At 32.4% G+C, this 17,704-nt stretch overlaps 1 protein-coding gene across 6 annotated transcripts in view; it reads left to right on the top strand.

The window, feature by feature from the left end:
* The window catches only part of LOC126889552 (organic cation transporter protein-like), a 557,313-nt gene that overhangs the window by 180,406 nt on the left and 359,203 nt on the right, over nucleotides 1-17,704 (top strand). The window contains exon 1 of one of the 6 annotated variants that reach the window (XM_050657923.1): nucleotides 17,016-17,046. The exons of the other annotated variants lie outside the window; for them this stretch is intronic. Within the exon in view, the coding sequence (XP_050513880.1) occupies nucleotides 17,031-17,046 (16 nt within the window). The 5' untranslated portion in view covers nucleotides 17,016-17,030. Of the gene's footprint in view, nucleotides 1-17,015; nucleotides 17,047-17,704 lie in introns of those variants that run through there. 6 annotated transcript variants of the gene reach the window in all.

Raw genomic sequence — 17,704 nt, 5'->3', positions numbered from 1 at the left:
TATATTCATTTTCCATTTTTGAAGATCCTAATAAAATTTTATCATATACTTCTTATAATTAAATCATCATATTGTATCTCGTAGCTCCTTTCATTCTATTTAATTTTTCTTCTATTTTTTATACTAAATGAGAAAAAAAAAACACATAAACACATTAAAAACTAATATTTCAGAAATATAACTAAAAAGTGAGTTGATATTATTTATTATTACTATTTTTACAAACATTTTCTTTCATACATCTGCATCGAGATATACAGGGAATCTCAGTTTTTTTACATCTGCATAAATTCTTCGAGCAATTTTTACAGACACATGGTGGTACTAAATCTGATTTTGAAGGCATTAAAATTAAAACTTTTCGGGGCTTCAGAGTTTCATTATCTATAAGATATCCATATACAAGTGGATCAAGTTCTTTTGCAGAATCTTCGAGGCACGTTAATTGTGTGTGTACACCACATAAAATGCTCGTTTTATATGTAAGTGGATTGAGTATGATGTTGGTGGCATATCTTCAACAAGAGAAACGCCTCCATGGTCTTATAAACAATAGCATTCATCAAAAGTTTTCACATTTTCTGACTTGTTCAGAACCTTTACCAAAAATTCTTCCGCTAGTTTAAGGTTTTTTTGAATAGATAACTCCGAGCAATCTATAAATAAATTTAGTAAAAATGAAATTAACTAATAAAAACGTATCAGTGTCACAAAATGCTTCCTCAAAAAGTACTATATGATAGTTTTATTATGATGTAAATATCCTATTTTAAAATATTTATTCTTTTTGATAAATGATTACTTTTCGAGATAGCAAAGTATTGCAGATTATTGAAAATTGATAAATTATACCTTTGCCAAAATGTAAATATTTTCAGGGTCTGCTTTTAATGCTTTAGCTTTTGTGCCGACTTTGCTGGTGTAATTTGCACCAGTAAGATGGCGCAGAGCTGGTAGTACTTGACATAGTTCTTCAACATGAAATAAAGCCAAAAAAATGAATTGGTATATTTCTTGTAGTTTTACCAGTTCCCGCACGAACCCATAAAGTCTGAAATAAAGATATGTTTGTATTCATAATATAATAATTTAATAACTTTTTCTTTTTATTCTTACCTTTAAACCTTTAGCCATAAAAGTCTTGAAAAAATATAAGAGCAAAACAATCACATCCGTATCAGATGATGCAATGAATATGTTCTCAAAATTTCCATTTTGCATTTTGTAATAATTGTAATAATAATTTACTTAATTGACTGTAAGCCGATCTTCCGCCTCATAGCGCGCCATTAAAATATCGACATCTTGGCCAAAAATAAACTTATCAACATTTTCATAACCTCAAATTGTTCCTTTTGAGTTTTTCTATCATTATTGTTCATTAAAGTATAAATGTTTATAGCTCAAATTTGCTTGAAACCCTTATAAACAAATGAATGTACAATATTTTTAAGAAAATTGTAAATTCAAACGGGTATAACTTTAAAACAAATAAAGATCAAGTAATTTAACAAACCTTGTTTGGAAGCCTGGTAATTAAGCTTTAAAACGACTCTTTCTAAGGCTCATTTGCATGCGTAGAAGCCGAGTTACGATCGGTAAAGCTTCGAAAAATACTTATTTTGCAATTTGCAATTTGCATTGTGCACTAATTTTACAATATCTTGAGTTCTAATTGTTAGATTTAAGTTTAGTAAAGGGTTTTTTCTTCGTTTTTTATTAAAAAACAAATTTTATTTGAAACATTTTTTTTATCTCTTTTAGTTTATGAGCCAGAGCCTTATAAACAATTTTTAAACAATTAAATTGTTTATAACAATTTTTTGACCACTCGGATCGAAATACCCCCTCGAAATTCGTAATCAGCAACCAAAAATCCATAAGAAACCGTTGAGTTTGTCCATCAGAATTGAATATGACACGGTGACCCCTCTGGCGCCTAGACTAATAGGCAATGCAGTCCTTATGAGAGTTTTTAGCGCGGTGATGCCGATTTTATGAAAATGAATTTGTAATCCAACATTAGAGAGATTAAATTATAACTGTTTTAGACAGACAGCCATTCTAAAACAGTTTTAATTTACTAAAACCAAAAGAAAAGATAGTTTAGATTTGAAAAAGGTTTTAAATTTCGAATTTTATTTCCTGACTCATTTGACTTTCGAATTTTAATTTAAGGCCATCGGTACATAATTCGCAAATATTTTACGGCTATCCCTACGTTTTCTGTCTTTACACGGCAAATTACGTGTAGTAAAATTCCCACTGGTATGGATATGTAAACTTTACTTCACAATGTCATCATTAACTTTAGCTTTTGAAGGTTCTTGGATAACTTTTAGTTGTATAATTAATTGCCTTAATTATTAATTCAGTTATTTAATATAATAATTTTTTCACTAACTATGTATTTAGTGACTGTAATAATTGATCTACTGTACAACAAAAACTAATACTCAATTGAGAAAAGAGGAAAAGTTATAAAGTGATTTTTTAATAATATATTGTTACTATGAAATGCTTAAAATTTTGAACATCTTTAACAACAAAATACTTGGATCACTGAATATATTCTGGTGTATTCTCTGCTTGGATCTTCCATAAATAATAAACAATAAATAACTTTTTACTAAGTTCACGTCTTAACTCAATTATTTATCAAATACACTATTAATATTATTTAATCAACAACTCAAAATATTCCCGATGACATGTCAATTATTTAAAATTGCCACTGTCTTGTCACCATATTCTATTCGACTCAGTGCGTTGTAAGACAAAATTAGCGAATGTTCGATGTGGAAAATATCACCACGAACATGGTGTCCATTTTTTTCGAATCCTGAAAAAACTAATAAATATTTAGAAAGAAATTTAAACACAGAATGAAAGAATAAATTATAATCGAGGGCAGAAAGTTCCTCAGAATTATTAAAAAGTTTTTTAATGAGATATTTAAAATTAAAATTACACTACATTTTCTCTTAGTTTTACACCCCTGTAACTTATTAAAATGAACATTATAGAAGCTTTCAAGGACTTTCGGCCCTCGATAAGAACGTAATCTTTCATTCTGCGTTTAAATTTTTCAAAAATATCTATTAGTTTTCTCAGGATTCGAAAAAAATAAATCTTACTTAAATAGCATTGAAGCCGAAAGTTCGCACCTATCCACTAATGTTCGATTACAAATTATTTTTGATAAAATCGGCAAACAATATTAAACTTGAAAAAGCGGCAGGAGAGGAACAAACAGATCCAGAAATGATAAAATGGATGGGTGACAAAGGAGAGGACTGGCTATTACAGATATGCAAGGAAGCATGGAGTACAGAGAAAATCCCAGAAGACTGGAAGAAGAACATAGTTCTACCAATATACAAAAAAGGACAACATAATGAATGCGAGAATTATAGAGCAATATGCTTGTTATCGGTCGCCTTCAAGGTATACACGAGAATTATATAGAAGCGTCTAAGATCAGAAATAGAGAAAGAATTGGAAGACGAACAGGCTGCACTCAGATCAAACCGTCAAACAAACGATAACGTCTACATCTTAATAAATATAATAGAGAGACAATGCTGTAAAAGGAATGAACTATTTCTCACGTTCGTCGATCTGAAAGCGGCATTTGATACGATAAACAGAGAAATATTGTGGAAAATATTGGAAAGCTATAATATACCAAAAAAGATGATGAAAGTCATAAAATCTCTATATGTTTATGGAAGTAGAAGGCCAAGCACAAATAAATGGAGAAAGATCAGGCACTTTTAAATTAAACAAGGAGATGGACTAAGCCCCCTCTTGTTTATAATAGTCATGGATACTTTAATCAAAAATACCAAAGGTCAAACAAGAAACCTTCAATACATAGTCAATACATAGTAGGATATAAAAACTTAAATGCAATAAAGATCAACTCCTTTTCTATACGCTGATGATATAGTTTTAATCACAGACACAGTAGAGGAAAATGCAGAAACTAATAGATATTTGGTAAAAAGAGATACATAAATTAAAAATGGAAGTAAATCTTAACAAAACAAAACTTATGATAATAAATGAAGATGAGAAAAGAGAAAGGAATACTAATATAATAGTAAGGGGAAAAGTAATAAAACACGTATCTACTTTTGAATATTTGGAAAACATAATAACAGATGATGGTAAAACGGACTTGGCAATAAGTAATAAACTGAAGAAGGCAACTAGCGTGTATTACTCTTTAAATAATACAATTTTTGGAAAGTCAGAAATAGGCAACAAAACTAAACTCAGAGTATATAACAGCATAGTAAATCCGATAATGACATATGGGGCGGAAATATGGATTGTCCAAAAGAAACATGAATCAATGGTAAACGCGACCGAGATGAAATACATGAGAAGGATAGCCGGAGTTATCAAGTTTGATAGATTCAGGAATGAAGATATAAGAAGAGAGCTGGAACAAGAACCGATAATGAGGAAGATCGAAAACAAACAATTAAGCTGTTTTGGACACATACAACGAATGGAGCAAAATAGACTTACAAAGAAGGTACATGAAGCCAAAATGGGAAACAAAAGAAAAAAGGGAAGGCCGAAGAAGACATGGATGGACCAGATCCAGGATATAGGTGAAAGGAGACACATCAGTATGAGGGATATGAAGAACCTGGCCACCAATAGAAGCAATTGGAAGAAGTGGATAAAAGGCGGAACCCGACATCCAACGCCCTGAAGGGCACTAAGGATTATGAGAAAGAAGAAAAGAAGATAAAATCGGCATCACTGCACTAAAAACTCTCATAAGAACTGCATTGTCTATGTTCCCTATACGGTAAAGTCAAGGTGGGACGGACTATAGTAATGAAAATGTACAAATTAATGATAGTACTGAACCTAACAACATTGTAACGCGCCCTGGTAGAACTGTAAAAAGACCTTCTAGGTTTATAACATAATGACCTAATGTTACCTATTGACCCACTTACCACGTGTGGGAGTCATATGTTGCCCTAGGGCCGTAGCCATATGAATTTTATCCATCTTTTGGATTTTGCCATGTTGGCATCTATATAAGACTTTTAGTCTGTTTTTGAAAGGCTTTGACTTGGTTGGCTCACCATGTTCTTCTAACACTGATGATGCTCTTGTTACAGAGCAAAAAAGTTTTGTTTCTATGTTTGTAGCCCTATAAGGGCTTTTTAAACTAATATACCTTTTACCAAGTCAAAAATTGTTTATTAAATTTTACTTGTAATTAATGGTATACAGCCAGCTACAGGAAATTTTTCCTTGTGGACTTCTAGGGTTTAGTGATTATGTTTGTTAAAAAGGGAAAAGGGGGAGATGTCACAAGTAAACATGTGAAGTGGCTTTTAATAAGAAGGTTGGCAACAGTGTGCTTGTCAGTGTTGACACACATACCTATCCGTCGTCTTATGGAATGTCACTTGCCATGCTACGATCAAGATGTCTTCTTCTGTCTGTTTTTTCCATGTGCCTCTAGTAAGCTGTCGTTCCATCGTTTTCGTGGTCTTCCCACTGATCGTCTTCCTATTGGGGAACCGTCTCTCGCTGTCCTGACTACCCTATTTGTTGTCATTCGGCTTATGTGGTCATTCCATAATATTCTTCTGTTTCTTACCCAGTTATTAATGTTATTCAACTTGCATCTTCGTCTTTAAGCTGTACTTCTAGCTCTGTCCCATAGGGTCTTACCATCGATTTTTCGAAGGGTTTTCATCTCCGCTGTTTCAAGCAATCATTTTGTCCTCTCCTTATCGGGTCGTGTTTCTGCCGCCTATTTCATTATTGGTCTGATGACTATTTTGTAAATTCTGCCTTTCATTTCTTTTCCGATATTTTTATATCTCCATATTGTGTCATTCAGGCAACCTGCGGCTTTGTTTGATCTATTCACTTGATCACTTGAAGTGGATCAAGATGTACGATCGTATAATTTGAATATATATGTTTTGTTTGTATTTGTAAGGTACTTTAATAAAATTAGTAAAGCTATAAATACTTATTTATAACAAATATAGATGTTATAAAAATGTGGCCCATGAGAATTATTAGTATATACTTCTCATAATTCCGGTTAATAAATATTAAAATTAACTTATTGGTTAATTAATATTAAATTATTGTTACAATTTAGTTTTATGTTCAGTCTACACTATTATATTAACGTGGATTTATTTATCTTTGTAATTTCTTGTACCGGCTTTTAAATCTTTGACAAATTCTTACATGGTAATTAGAAATGTATTTTTGTTATTTTTAAACAATATAATATGAATGTTTGTCTCCGTTCTAAGAAAGTCTAAAATTAAAGTAACTAATTGTTTGAATTAATCACATTGTTTGGTTGTTAACTCATGAAGTACCTCAATCGAATTTATGTAAATGGATTCGTTGTATCATCTATTTGCAGATTTAATTTTAAATTTTGATATTCTAAAAACTTTTTTTTTTTTTTTTTTTTTTTTTTTTTATTTACACACATAAACCCGCATCAACCACTAAGGGTTATTAGCGGGGGGACATACACAAACAGTAAGATACATATTATTATATAAACATGCTTTACAATCTGGTGTATTGTTTAGTCATTTTGAGATAATTTAATAAGGAGTTTAGGTTTGAAGTCAGTACACTTTTAATATTGTCACTAAGAGCACACGCGATCCTTTCTTTCTGGTACACTGGACACTCGATAATTATATGTTTCACTGTCAGTTGCGTGTTGCAATTGGTACACATCGGAGCGGCCTCCTTGTTGAAGATATGCTTGTGTGTTAGTAACGTATGTCCTATTCGGAGTCGGTTGATGATGACTTGGTCTTTTCTATTTCTTGGTAACATGAGTTTAGTTCCTACTTGACTTAGGCATTCTTTTAGTTTGTTGTTAGTCTGATCCCAAGTAGTTTGCCACGTTCTGTGGACATGACCTTTGATATTTACTTTGTGATCAGTCCAAGGTATTTGATCTGTGATAGAAATACTTTGGTCGGTAGTTGCATTGCTTGCTAGAGAGTCCACTTCCTCGTTGCCAATTATTCCCATATGGGAAGGTACCCAGATGAAGAGAATATCTTTCTGTTGATTCCGTAGATAAGATAATTCTTCTTTGATTTTGAGAAGAATAGCGTGAGTTGTATATAGCTGTTTTATCCCAAGTAATGCGCTCATTGAATCGGTGATAATCACAAATTTGCTTTCATGGATAGAACCACATTTTTTCATTGCCTGGTGAATTGCTGTAAGTTCTCCGGTATATATACAACAATTTGTTGGGATTCGTACGGTAGACTTGATGTTTCCGCAGATATAAGCTGCAGCATGTCCTTCATCACATTTGGAAGCATCAGTGAAGATTCGATGAGTTGTTGGGTATTTGGAAATTAAATTTTTAAAAGCTTGCTGGATAAGGAAAGGATGTGTGGAATGTTTAGGGAGATCTTTTAGAGACATATCTATTTTTGGAGGATTGATCATCCAGGGAGGAAAATTTACATGAATGGGTATAGTGAGACTGAACTGTTCTAAATTAAAACCAATACGTTTTGTTCGCTCAGGAAATGGTAGCATATTTCTTGCAATGTTTTCGTAATGATCAGAAGATATATTTGTTCTGTAGAATATTGTTGAGTAGGTTACGTTGCTTTTGTTTGCTGAAATTCTGGCAACGTAATTCAGTGATAGAAGTTGCCTTCGTTGGCTTAAAGGGAGTTCATTAGCCAGAACTTGTAAACTACTTACTGGACTAGTTCGTGTGGCACCTAAAACCAATCTCAAGCACGTATTTTGAATGTAGTCAAGTTTTTTTAAAGAAGTTTTGTTAGCAGTATCGTAGCATAAACAGCCGTAATCTAATTTACTTCTTATTAATGATCTATATAGATTAAGTAAAGTTGTTGTATCAGCCCCCCAAGAGGTATTTGACAGCATTTTTAGTAGGTTAATTCTGGATTGGCAAGAACGTTGCAGATTCGTTACGTGGTTTTTCCATTTTAAGTCACGTTCAAAAGAAAGTCCTAAGAAATTTATTTCTTCTGACTGCTTCAGCATAACTCCGTTAAGTGTTAATTGAATATTAGGATAGTCTTTCCTTTTGCTAAAAATTAAATAACGTGTCTTTTCGCCAGAAAATATAAAACCCGTGTTTTGCGACCAGTTTTCAATTGTATGTAAGGCCGTTTGCAATATATGTGATCCCAGAGTTACATTATTTGTTTTTAGATAAATGACTAAGTCGTCTGCATATAGGCTAGTAAATACAGGCAGCTTTATTTGATGTATAATACTATTTATTGCAATCAGAAAGAGTGTAGGACTTAGAGTAGATCCTTGTGGAGTGCCATTTTGCAGTACTCGTCTGGAAGATGTGAATCCATTGGCTCTAACTCGAAAAGTTCGTGTTTCTAGAAAATTTTTAATAAACGACAACATATGCCCTTGGACATTCCATTCTTGAAGTGTTTTTAGTATAAGATGTCTCCATGTTGTGTCAAAAGCTTTTCTTATGTCAAAAAATACGGCAATAAGTTTTTGATTGTGCAGAAAAGATTCATGTACAGCTGATTCAAGGGTTATTAGATTGTCTGTTGTGGATCTACCCGTACGAAATCCACTTTGTCTGATACTTATTAGGTTATTGTTTTCGAGATACCATTTAAGACGATAATTAAGGATTTTTTCTAAAAGTTTGCAGGTACAGCAAGTAAGTGAGATTGGACGATAGGAATTTGGATCGTCTTTTGGTTTATTATATTTAAGGATTGGAATTATAGTTGCTTGCGACCATAGATCAGGAAAGTCGTGCTGAATGAAAATATTATTAAAAATATCAACTAATATTAGTTTTGCATTTAGAGGAAGATTTCGTAAGAAAAGAGGGTGGATATCATCAGGTCCTGGCGTCGAATTTTTTGCGCTTAAACAAAATTCTAATTCTTGAAGACTTATGGGTTTGTTTATTGGATTGTCGCTCTCGGTGATTTGTATATTTGACGATTCCATTAGATTTTTATATTCTAAAAAAGATATGCTATAGTTGGAATCACTAGAATTAAGTTCATATATATCTGCTAGTATTTCTGGAATAGCTACCTTGTTTGAATGCATTTGGTTATTGTATGATAGCGTATCTATGCCTCGGAAGTATTTTGTTCCTTTTATTCTGCGTACTTTGTTCCATATGTCGCCTATGGGAGTGGAAGGATTTATTGAAGCCACATACTTTTTCCAACTGTCTCGTTTTCCTTTCTTGATCAATTGTCTGCTTTTTGCTCTGAGATTTTTAAAAATTATAAGGTTATCGATAGTTTTATGTTTCTTATAAACGTTGAAAGCGTGTTTAGACAAAGTAAGTGCTTGCGCAATTTCGTTATTCCACCAAGGAACTGGCTGCCTTTTACTTGATTTTGTTTTTCCCACTGCGATTGTTGCTGCAGAAATAATAATATTATTAAATAGTTCCAGATTTTCGTTTGCGGTATTGGTTAAATTAAAGTTGTTTGTTTGTCCTTCTATAAGTGTTCGATACAAATCCCAGTCAGCTGACTTTATTTTCCATGTTTGGTGAATTGGAAAAGTCAATATATCATTAGTATCTATGTTTATTGTGATAGGGAAATGATCACTATCATATAAATACCCCAATGTGTCCCAGTATAATAAAGTAGCTAGCGACGGACTGCATAAAGAGAGATCTATAGCTGAAAATGTACCATTGTATGAATTGAACCTAGTAGATTTGCCAGTGTTCAGTAACACTAAATTTAAATTGTCGATGAGATTGTTTAAGAGATTACCACATTTGTCGGTTTTGTTACTTCCCCAGGTACTGTTGTGACAGTTAAAATCGCCTAATATTATTTTTGGGTGTGGAATTTGGTTTAAAACATTGCTTAGTTCAGTTATATCTAAATCAGTAGGATGAGGTAAGTATACGTTGCAAATATTGATTTTCATTTTGTGGGTGACTGACACTGCAACTATTTCCAGGTTTGTTTGCAGTTGTATTTCGGTTGACTCTATGTCATCCCTTACGAAAATTGCTGTTCCGCCGCTTGAATGATCTGTAACTCGGTTTCTTAGAAAAGGAACATAATTTTTTAATGTTACATTTTGATGTTTGAAATGGGTTTCTTCTATGCATATGACTAAAGGAAGATAATCGTTTATAAGAAGCTTGATGGATTCTATATGGGTAAAATAACCATTGAGGTTCCACTGTAATATGAATGTATTATTGGCCATTTTAACTATTTACTTGAGAACTTGATTCGTAGTCAGTTTCGTCAGTAGAAGAAAGACTGCTTAGAAGTAGTTTCTTCTTCAATCTGGTAATATTGTTTTTTAAACTTTTATTTTGTGTTTGAGAATATATAAAGTTTAGAAGTTCTTTGATTTCATCGCTTTCATTTGAATAATTTTTAGCAATAAGTTCAGGATGTTTTGAGTGAAGGGAATTTGACAGAAAATCACATATTTCATGAAAAGAAAGTGTGAAGGAAGGGATTCTATTTTCAATTTTTTCTTTAATTTCATTGAGAATATCTGGAATAGAATCTTGAGTTTTAGGCTTTTTATTTTTTTGTTTTTCAGTAGTGGGAGGAGGTAGGTCATTTTCAAGGATTTCGGGAGAAGTGGAAATTTGTCTTTTAGTAACATGAATAGCTTCAGAGATTTTTCTATCGCTTTCAATTACTGAATCTTGGGATATTTGTGGTTGTGACGAAATCTGTAGTTCTTTGTTTGTTTGTATGGAAGTGGTTTGGTCGTTTGTGGCTGATGTTAATTCGTGATTTTTTGTAATGTTAAGTTTCGGTTCCTTTAATGTCTGGGTACCTTCTTCGTGTTCTTTCCGTGGTTGTTCTTCTGGCTGGCTATATTCTTTATTGGCAGAGTTGAGTACGTTCACTTGATGGTCAGTTTCCGTTTGATTAATTGGACTACTTAATGATGATAAAGAAGGACAGTCAGAATCTTGATGTCCGACCGTCTTGCATCTGGAGCAGTTTAAACCGTCTATGGAAATGTATATTCTATATGATGTATTGTCGAATGAAATTAGGAATGAGTCAGGAATCGATGCATTTTCTAAAGGACTTATGAAGATTTGCCTTCTAAAGCTAAGCACGTGGCTATATTCCGGGTCTTGCATGCCTACTCGTAGAAACGTCATGTTGGAGACGGATTTTATACCCATAGTTTTTAGATGGTCTTCAATTATGCTATTAGGTATAGTAGGACATACACTTGATATGATTAATCTCTGGGCAGGAGTTATTAATCTTCGTACTTCAATTTGGTTGCCGTCAATAATTACATGTTTGTGGGAGCTAAGAAATTGGTCAACTATATATTTAGACGAGAGGTAGATGCAGATGCGGTTGTTTGCGATTCTGGATGCCCAAATAACGTTTTTGGGCTGTACTATTGATCCAACAGCTTTTACATATTCGAAAACTTGTATTCCTTGTATGGTTGAAAGTATGATACCTTGGTCTTTTGAAGGATGTTTAAAACTGTTTAATGCATGAGAGTAAGAGATATGTGACGTAGTCGGTGTATTTCGTGAAGTAGTAGCTAATTCCGGTTCAGCCATCGTCCCGTTGAAAATTTACATGCATTGGAACAGCGGATCTGAAGCCGGACCTGGCCTCTTAACAAAATTAGACGGCAGCCTAATTACTTGAATCAGCAAAAAGTTGTTGTCGATAATCGATAATTTGGATTGAAATCGATAAAATATTGCCTTTTAACTTCTGATTTTATGGTTAGATATAAATAATGCAATTTTGTACTCACAGAATCGTTGGTTTTTTAACACACTGTCACATTTAAACTTTATCTTGCAAACAATGTAAAAATTAAATTATATTTCAACTTTTAACTACTTGAATTTATAAATTTGTCAGGAGTGATATAAAGCTGTAAGATTTGCTTATTCTAAAAACTTTATTATTGAAAACAATAACAAATATCAAACAGTACATTGACCGTTTAGCTATTGATGTGAGGCTGGATAATCATTTTTTTTTATTGTTTTTTATATATCGAGTGAGAGTCAGGTGTAATTAATTCCTTCCAAGTGGGATCTGGGATTACTTTGTATTAATCACTTATTTTTTTATGTTTAATTGGGAAATTAATTGTGTTTAATAATATAAAAAAATTTAAATTAATAAAGATTGCTATAATACAAGTAGGTATAAAGTAAATAATAAATATACATATAGTAGGGGAGGAAAGTATGCTAAATTTGCAGTTACTCGAGCTTTATGGGGACCTATTGGGTTGTGAAAAGTAGAACTTAAAACCAAAAAAAGTTAAGTTAAGTTTTTCATAAAATGGGGGACTTCCCATTTTTTTTTTATTTTTCATATATTCGAAAAAATGTCTCGAATAAAAGTTGCTTATTTTTACGTAAAGTATCCAAATCAGCAAAAAAATTGGGGGCTCCTATTTAAGATTTTAAAGTAACCCCCCACCCCACCACCGTGGGGGAGTCGTGTTTGGTGCCATTCCATAGAATTTTCAAAAATATTGAATACGGGTATTTTGCAGTTTTTCGATCTGATGTGGATTTCGCGAAATATCGCGTGGTTCGTATTTTGGGGTCGCTAACGACGAATATGACAGCGGAAGTGATCTCCGGAGTACCTGGTTCCAAGGGTACCTACTGTTTACCTCATCTTGTAGAGTTTTTGGCAAAAAATTTATTAAAAAATTAGTCAAAAATCATTACTCGGGGGATTTTTGGGGTCGCTAGTGACGAATATGATATCGGAAGGGATCTCCGAAATACCTAGTCCCCAGGGTACCTACCAGTGGCGTAGCTAGCCCCACAGAGGCCCCGTATCAAAGTTTGTCGCTGTGCCCTTTTTGACCTTGTTCAACAAAAGAAGCAAAAACGCTTTGATTGAACAGAATACTTATTAAATATAGTTCTAAAGTATACAAAAATATGCTCCTGCAAGCCAATAACATTTATATTACCCAAATAATTTAAAAATTAACTTCTTTTCTCGCCTTTTGTTCGGCAAACTTATGTATTAAAGCATCCATAACTGAAGAAAATTTAAATTTCTCTAAATTTTCCATAGAAGTTCTGAGGTATTCTTTAATCGGTTTTAATTTCAAAAAACTTCTTTCAGCTACGGCAGTAGTTACCGGAAGGATCAAAAACAGAAAACATGTTGTTATTACTTACCTCAAGAAATCTGTATGCAAGGTTATTATATTTTATCATTAGTAAGTTTGTAAGTTCTGTAACATATTGAATTTTCTGATTTTAAGTTTGTAAGCAGATTGTTAAAGCAAGTAACTGTTCGTAAATATCCAATGAAATGTCTTTATCGTATTTAGTAGTCAGTATTTCGACTTGCTCCTTTATAATAAAATTTCAGTTGGAAATCATAGAAGTTTCTCCGGTTGTAATACTTCAAATGTCTTACTTAAGTCACAAAAACTTTCAAATTTTTGTTTGGTTGGAGAAATAAATATGTCCAAATAGCAATAATATAATTAGGCTGTACGATTCCGAGTCTGAAACCCTCTTATCTTCTGATAACTCATCAAAAAATAGCTTTTTTACTTTTCTTCTTTTGTTTTTAACAATAGTTGTTATCCACACTCTTTTGTGCTAGGTTTTTAGACTCGTGTATCTGAAGAAAATTTAAATTTCTCTAAATTTTCCATAGAAGTTCTGAGGTAGTCTTTAATTGGTTTTAATTTCAAAAAACTTCTTTCAGCTACGGCAGTAGTTACCGGAAGGATCAAAAACAGAAAACATGTTGTTATTACTAACCTCAAGAAATCAAAATTCATAAAATGAATTTTGATTTCTTTTTATCTTTCAGTCTATTTAAAAGATTACTTAGTAGAGTACCTAGCAGATTTCTGTAAATCATTGTTTTCATTTTGCTGAGCTTTAGAAAGAGGATTGATTATTTCAAACAACAAATGAAACTTTTTTAATTTCTGAGACAATTATTTCCCTAACTGCAGTAGGTAGCAAGTAAACTAATAATTTGATTTTGAATTTTGGGCCTGAAATAATTTATCTCACCTTTGGGCTTTAAACGAATTTCTTTTAAAATAGGATCATAATTTGATATGAAGCGAAAGATAAATAGATATACATACATAAATATAATTTATAGATAAGAATAGATTATACGAAATCGCCGGTGTTCAAACAATGAAATATTCAAAGGTAAATCAATTACAAAAATTGAAATTTTTTATTATACAGTGCCTCGCACACAACACAGCCAATGGTAAATGGACAATGGAAATTAGCTTAAACAAAGATACCTACTCTGTCCTTATGGTATGGCCGGCGGCGGTTAATAGATACACCTACATAATACATATAGTCTATATTTAGATAAAAAATACCGAAACAATACACACTGTTTCAACACGACCTAATAGTGAAATTGTAGAATATTTTGATCAATTTTTTTTAAATGGAATTTTTGTTTCGACATGCCGCCGGCATGATAGGCTGATATATAAATGATAGGCTGACCGGCTTCTGGAGTTTTCGACAAATTCATTAAAAACTTAGTCAAAAATTATTACTCGGGGGTTTTTGGGTCGCTGACGACGAATATGATATCGGAACTGATCTACGGAGTACCTGATACCCAGAGACCTACTGTTTACCTCTTCTTCTGGAGTTTTCGGCAAATTCAATAAAAGATTTGTAAAATTTCATTACTCGGGTGTTTTGGGGTCTCTGACGACGAATATGACATCGGAAGTGATGTCCGGAGTACCTGGTGCCCAGGGTACCTACTGTTTATCTCGCGTCTAATGATTTTTGACTAATTTTTAATGAATTCACCGAAAACTCCAGAAGACGAGGTAATCAGTAGGTACCCTGGGCACCAGGTACTCCGGAGATCACTTCCGATGTCATATTCGTCGTCAGAGACTCCAAAAACCCCCGAGTAGGTAATGAATTTTGACTAATTTTTTAACGAATTTGCCGAAAACTTCAGAAAACGAGGTAAACAGTAGGTACCATGGGTACTAGGTACTCCGTAGATCACTTCCGATGTCATATTCGTCGTCAGCGTCCCAAAACCCCCGAGTAATGATTTTTGACTAATTTTTTGATGAATTTGCCGAAAGTTCCAGAAGACGCGATAAACAGTAGGTACCCTGGGCACCAGCTACTCCGTATATCACTTCCGATGTCATATTCGTCGTTAGCGACCCCAAAAAACCCCCTAGTAAAGATTTTTGACTAATTTTTTAATGAATTTGCCGAAAAATCTACAAGACGAGGTAAACAGTAGGTACCCTGGGAACCAAGCACTCCGGAGATCACGTACAACATCATATTCGTTTTCAGCGACCGCAAAAACCCACGAGAAATAAAATTGAACTCATTTCGTCAATTCGTCAATTGACGAGTTATGATTTTTTTATTGTCTTTTTAGATGTACTTTAAGAATCCACTTTTTAAATAAATAAATAAATAAATAAATAAATAAATAAATACTTTATTTTCTTTTATACAGACAGAGTCTGTATAGAATTTGTCAAAAGTAATACATTAAGTAAATATAACAAACAAATAAACAATTTCACTACACAAACTAACAATGAAAATACATTTAAAATTGAAGAAATTCTTCAACCGAATAAAAAATGCGTGTCATCAGAAATTCCTTTAAATTTAGTTTAAAGCTTGTCAAGCTCTTACACAATTTTATATGGGTTGGTAAACTATTATAGAGTCTTTGTCCCATTATACCCGGGGACCTGCAATATATATTTTCCCTACACATTGGGGCACGCAAGGTACCTTTATATCTACTGTTCATGTTATGTATTTGCCCATTGGTTTTAAAATTTTTGAGGTTATTAAATATATATATATATATATATATATATATATATATATATATATATATATATATATATATATATATATATATATATATATATATATATATACAAGTCTCCAGAATATAAATACAGGCCAATGGCAATATTTTTAAATTTTGAAAGTATTGCCTACAACTTGTTTTATGAGAGATACCAGCAATAGTCCGTATTATTCTTTTTTGTGAAAAAAAGACTTCATTGATATGGGAACTTGATCCCCAAAAAGAAATCCCGTATCTCAAACGAGATTCGGCTTGGGCACAATAAAGCATTATTAATTGTTTCTCCGTTAATACTTGTTTTAAATTTCGAAACAAAAACGTTACTGAGTTTAACTTTGCGGCCAGTGTATCACAATGTGTCCTCCAATTAAGACATTCATCTTTTTTTTGTATGCATTTTTTCAATATTATCTCATGGCTAGGGGTCACAAAGTTTCCTGGCGCATTTACGAATCGAATGCAAAAAGAATTATTAAGATCCGAATTGTCGTTTTTTTTCGGAGGTAACGCCGATTTTAGTGCTTTATTGCTTCGCCTAAATGTGATCAATCTATTCTGCAATTTAGATTAAATTTTTTTGGACAAATTTTTTAGTCGTAAGTAAGTCGTTAGTCGTGCCTATACATTTCTCCTTTTCTATGTTCCTGATCTTAAACAGTCTTTATAGCTATGTTGTGAATCTTCATAAAACAGTCCAATTAATGTAATAATAATTCAAGCAATTATAAAATAAAATTTCTACTCTAAAATTTTATGTCTTCATCATTAATATAGCTTTAATAACAACCTTAGCAATAAATCTGTTGTGCAAATGTAATTACTGTATTGGATGCAAATCTGCAATCTAAACTTCTTGGACTATAAAATCACCGATTACCAGAATTACAAAACTTCCTTTCAGTAGCAAAAAGGTTGTTGCTCTGTCCAGTGCAATATAATTAATTACCAAACCTTGACATGGTCTTGAAATCAAGACCGATGACGGTGAGTGATCTAAAATAGGTGGAAATAGTTTAAGTGTTTACTAATGGCGAGAAATCGCTTAGTTTGGAATTGACAATTGTGTATTTGTGGTGGAAGTGCAACATCCAGCGGTGGTGGATTTTATTAAGAGAAATGGGAAAACTTAAAAGTAAGTAACAATTGAGATCCCTAAGAATTTTGTAAATATTCCTTTTTGCTGAATTTTATGTTCTTATTTTTATATTTTCGTGCCCAAAAATATTTTAAATATATTCTACTATTTTCTTAAAGTTTCTAGTAACCTTTAAGGGGATAGTCTCAAACTTTCGGCTCCAATGCTATTTAAATGCATTCATTTTATTCCAATGATGTGAAAACTAATAAGTATTTGTAAAAAATTTAAGCGCAGGAAAAAAATAACTTTATTATCGAGGGCAGAAAGTCCCTGAAAACTTCTATAATTTTTATTTTAATAAGTTACCGGGGTGACAAAAAAAGAGAAAATTTAGTGTGATCTTTAATTTCAAATATCTCATTCAAAAGAAACTTTTTATTTATTCTAATGAACTTTCTGCCTTCGGTAATAATTTAGTCTTTTATTCTGCGTTTAAATTTTTGAAAAATATTTTTTGTACTAGCGTTCAAAAATGTCTACTTTCGCGCACGCGTTTTAATTTAGAAAGTTTTACTTTTCCGCACGCGTTTTACTTTTCCACACGCGTTTAAATATTTTAATATGGCCCTAAAATAATTAAAATACATGCAATAAACTAATATTTAGATATTATTTATTATTTTATTTCAAATGTACCCATCTTATTGTGTTC

Source organism: Diabrotica virgifera, chromosome 8, assembly GCF_917563875.1.
Source record: "Diabrotica virgifera virgifera chromosome 8, PGI_DIABVI_V3a".
Taxonomy (NCBI): domain Eukaryota; kingdom Metazoa; phylum Arthropoda; class Insecta; order Coleoptera; family Chrysomelidae; genus Diabrotica; species Diabrotica virgifera.
Note: the sequence above shows the minus strand (reverse complement) of the source record. Positions and strands in the feature narration are given on the sequence as shown.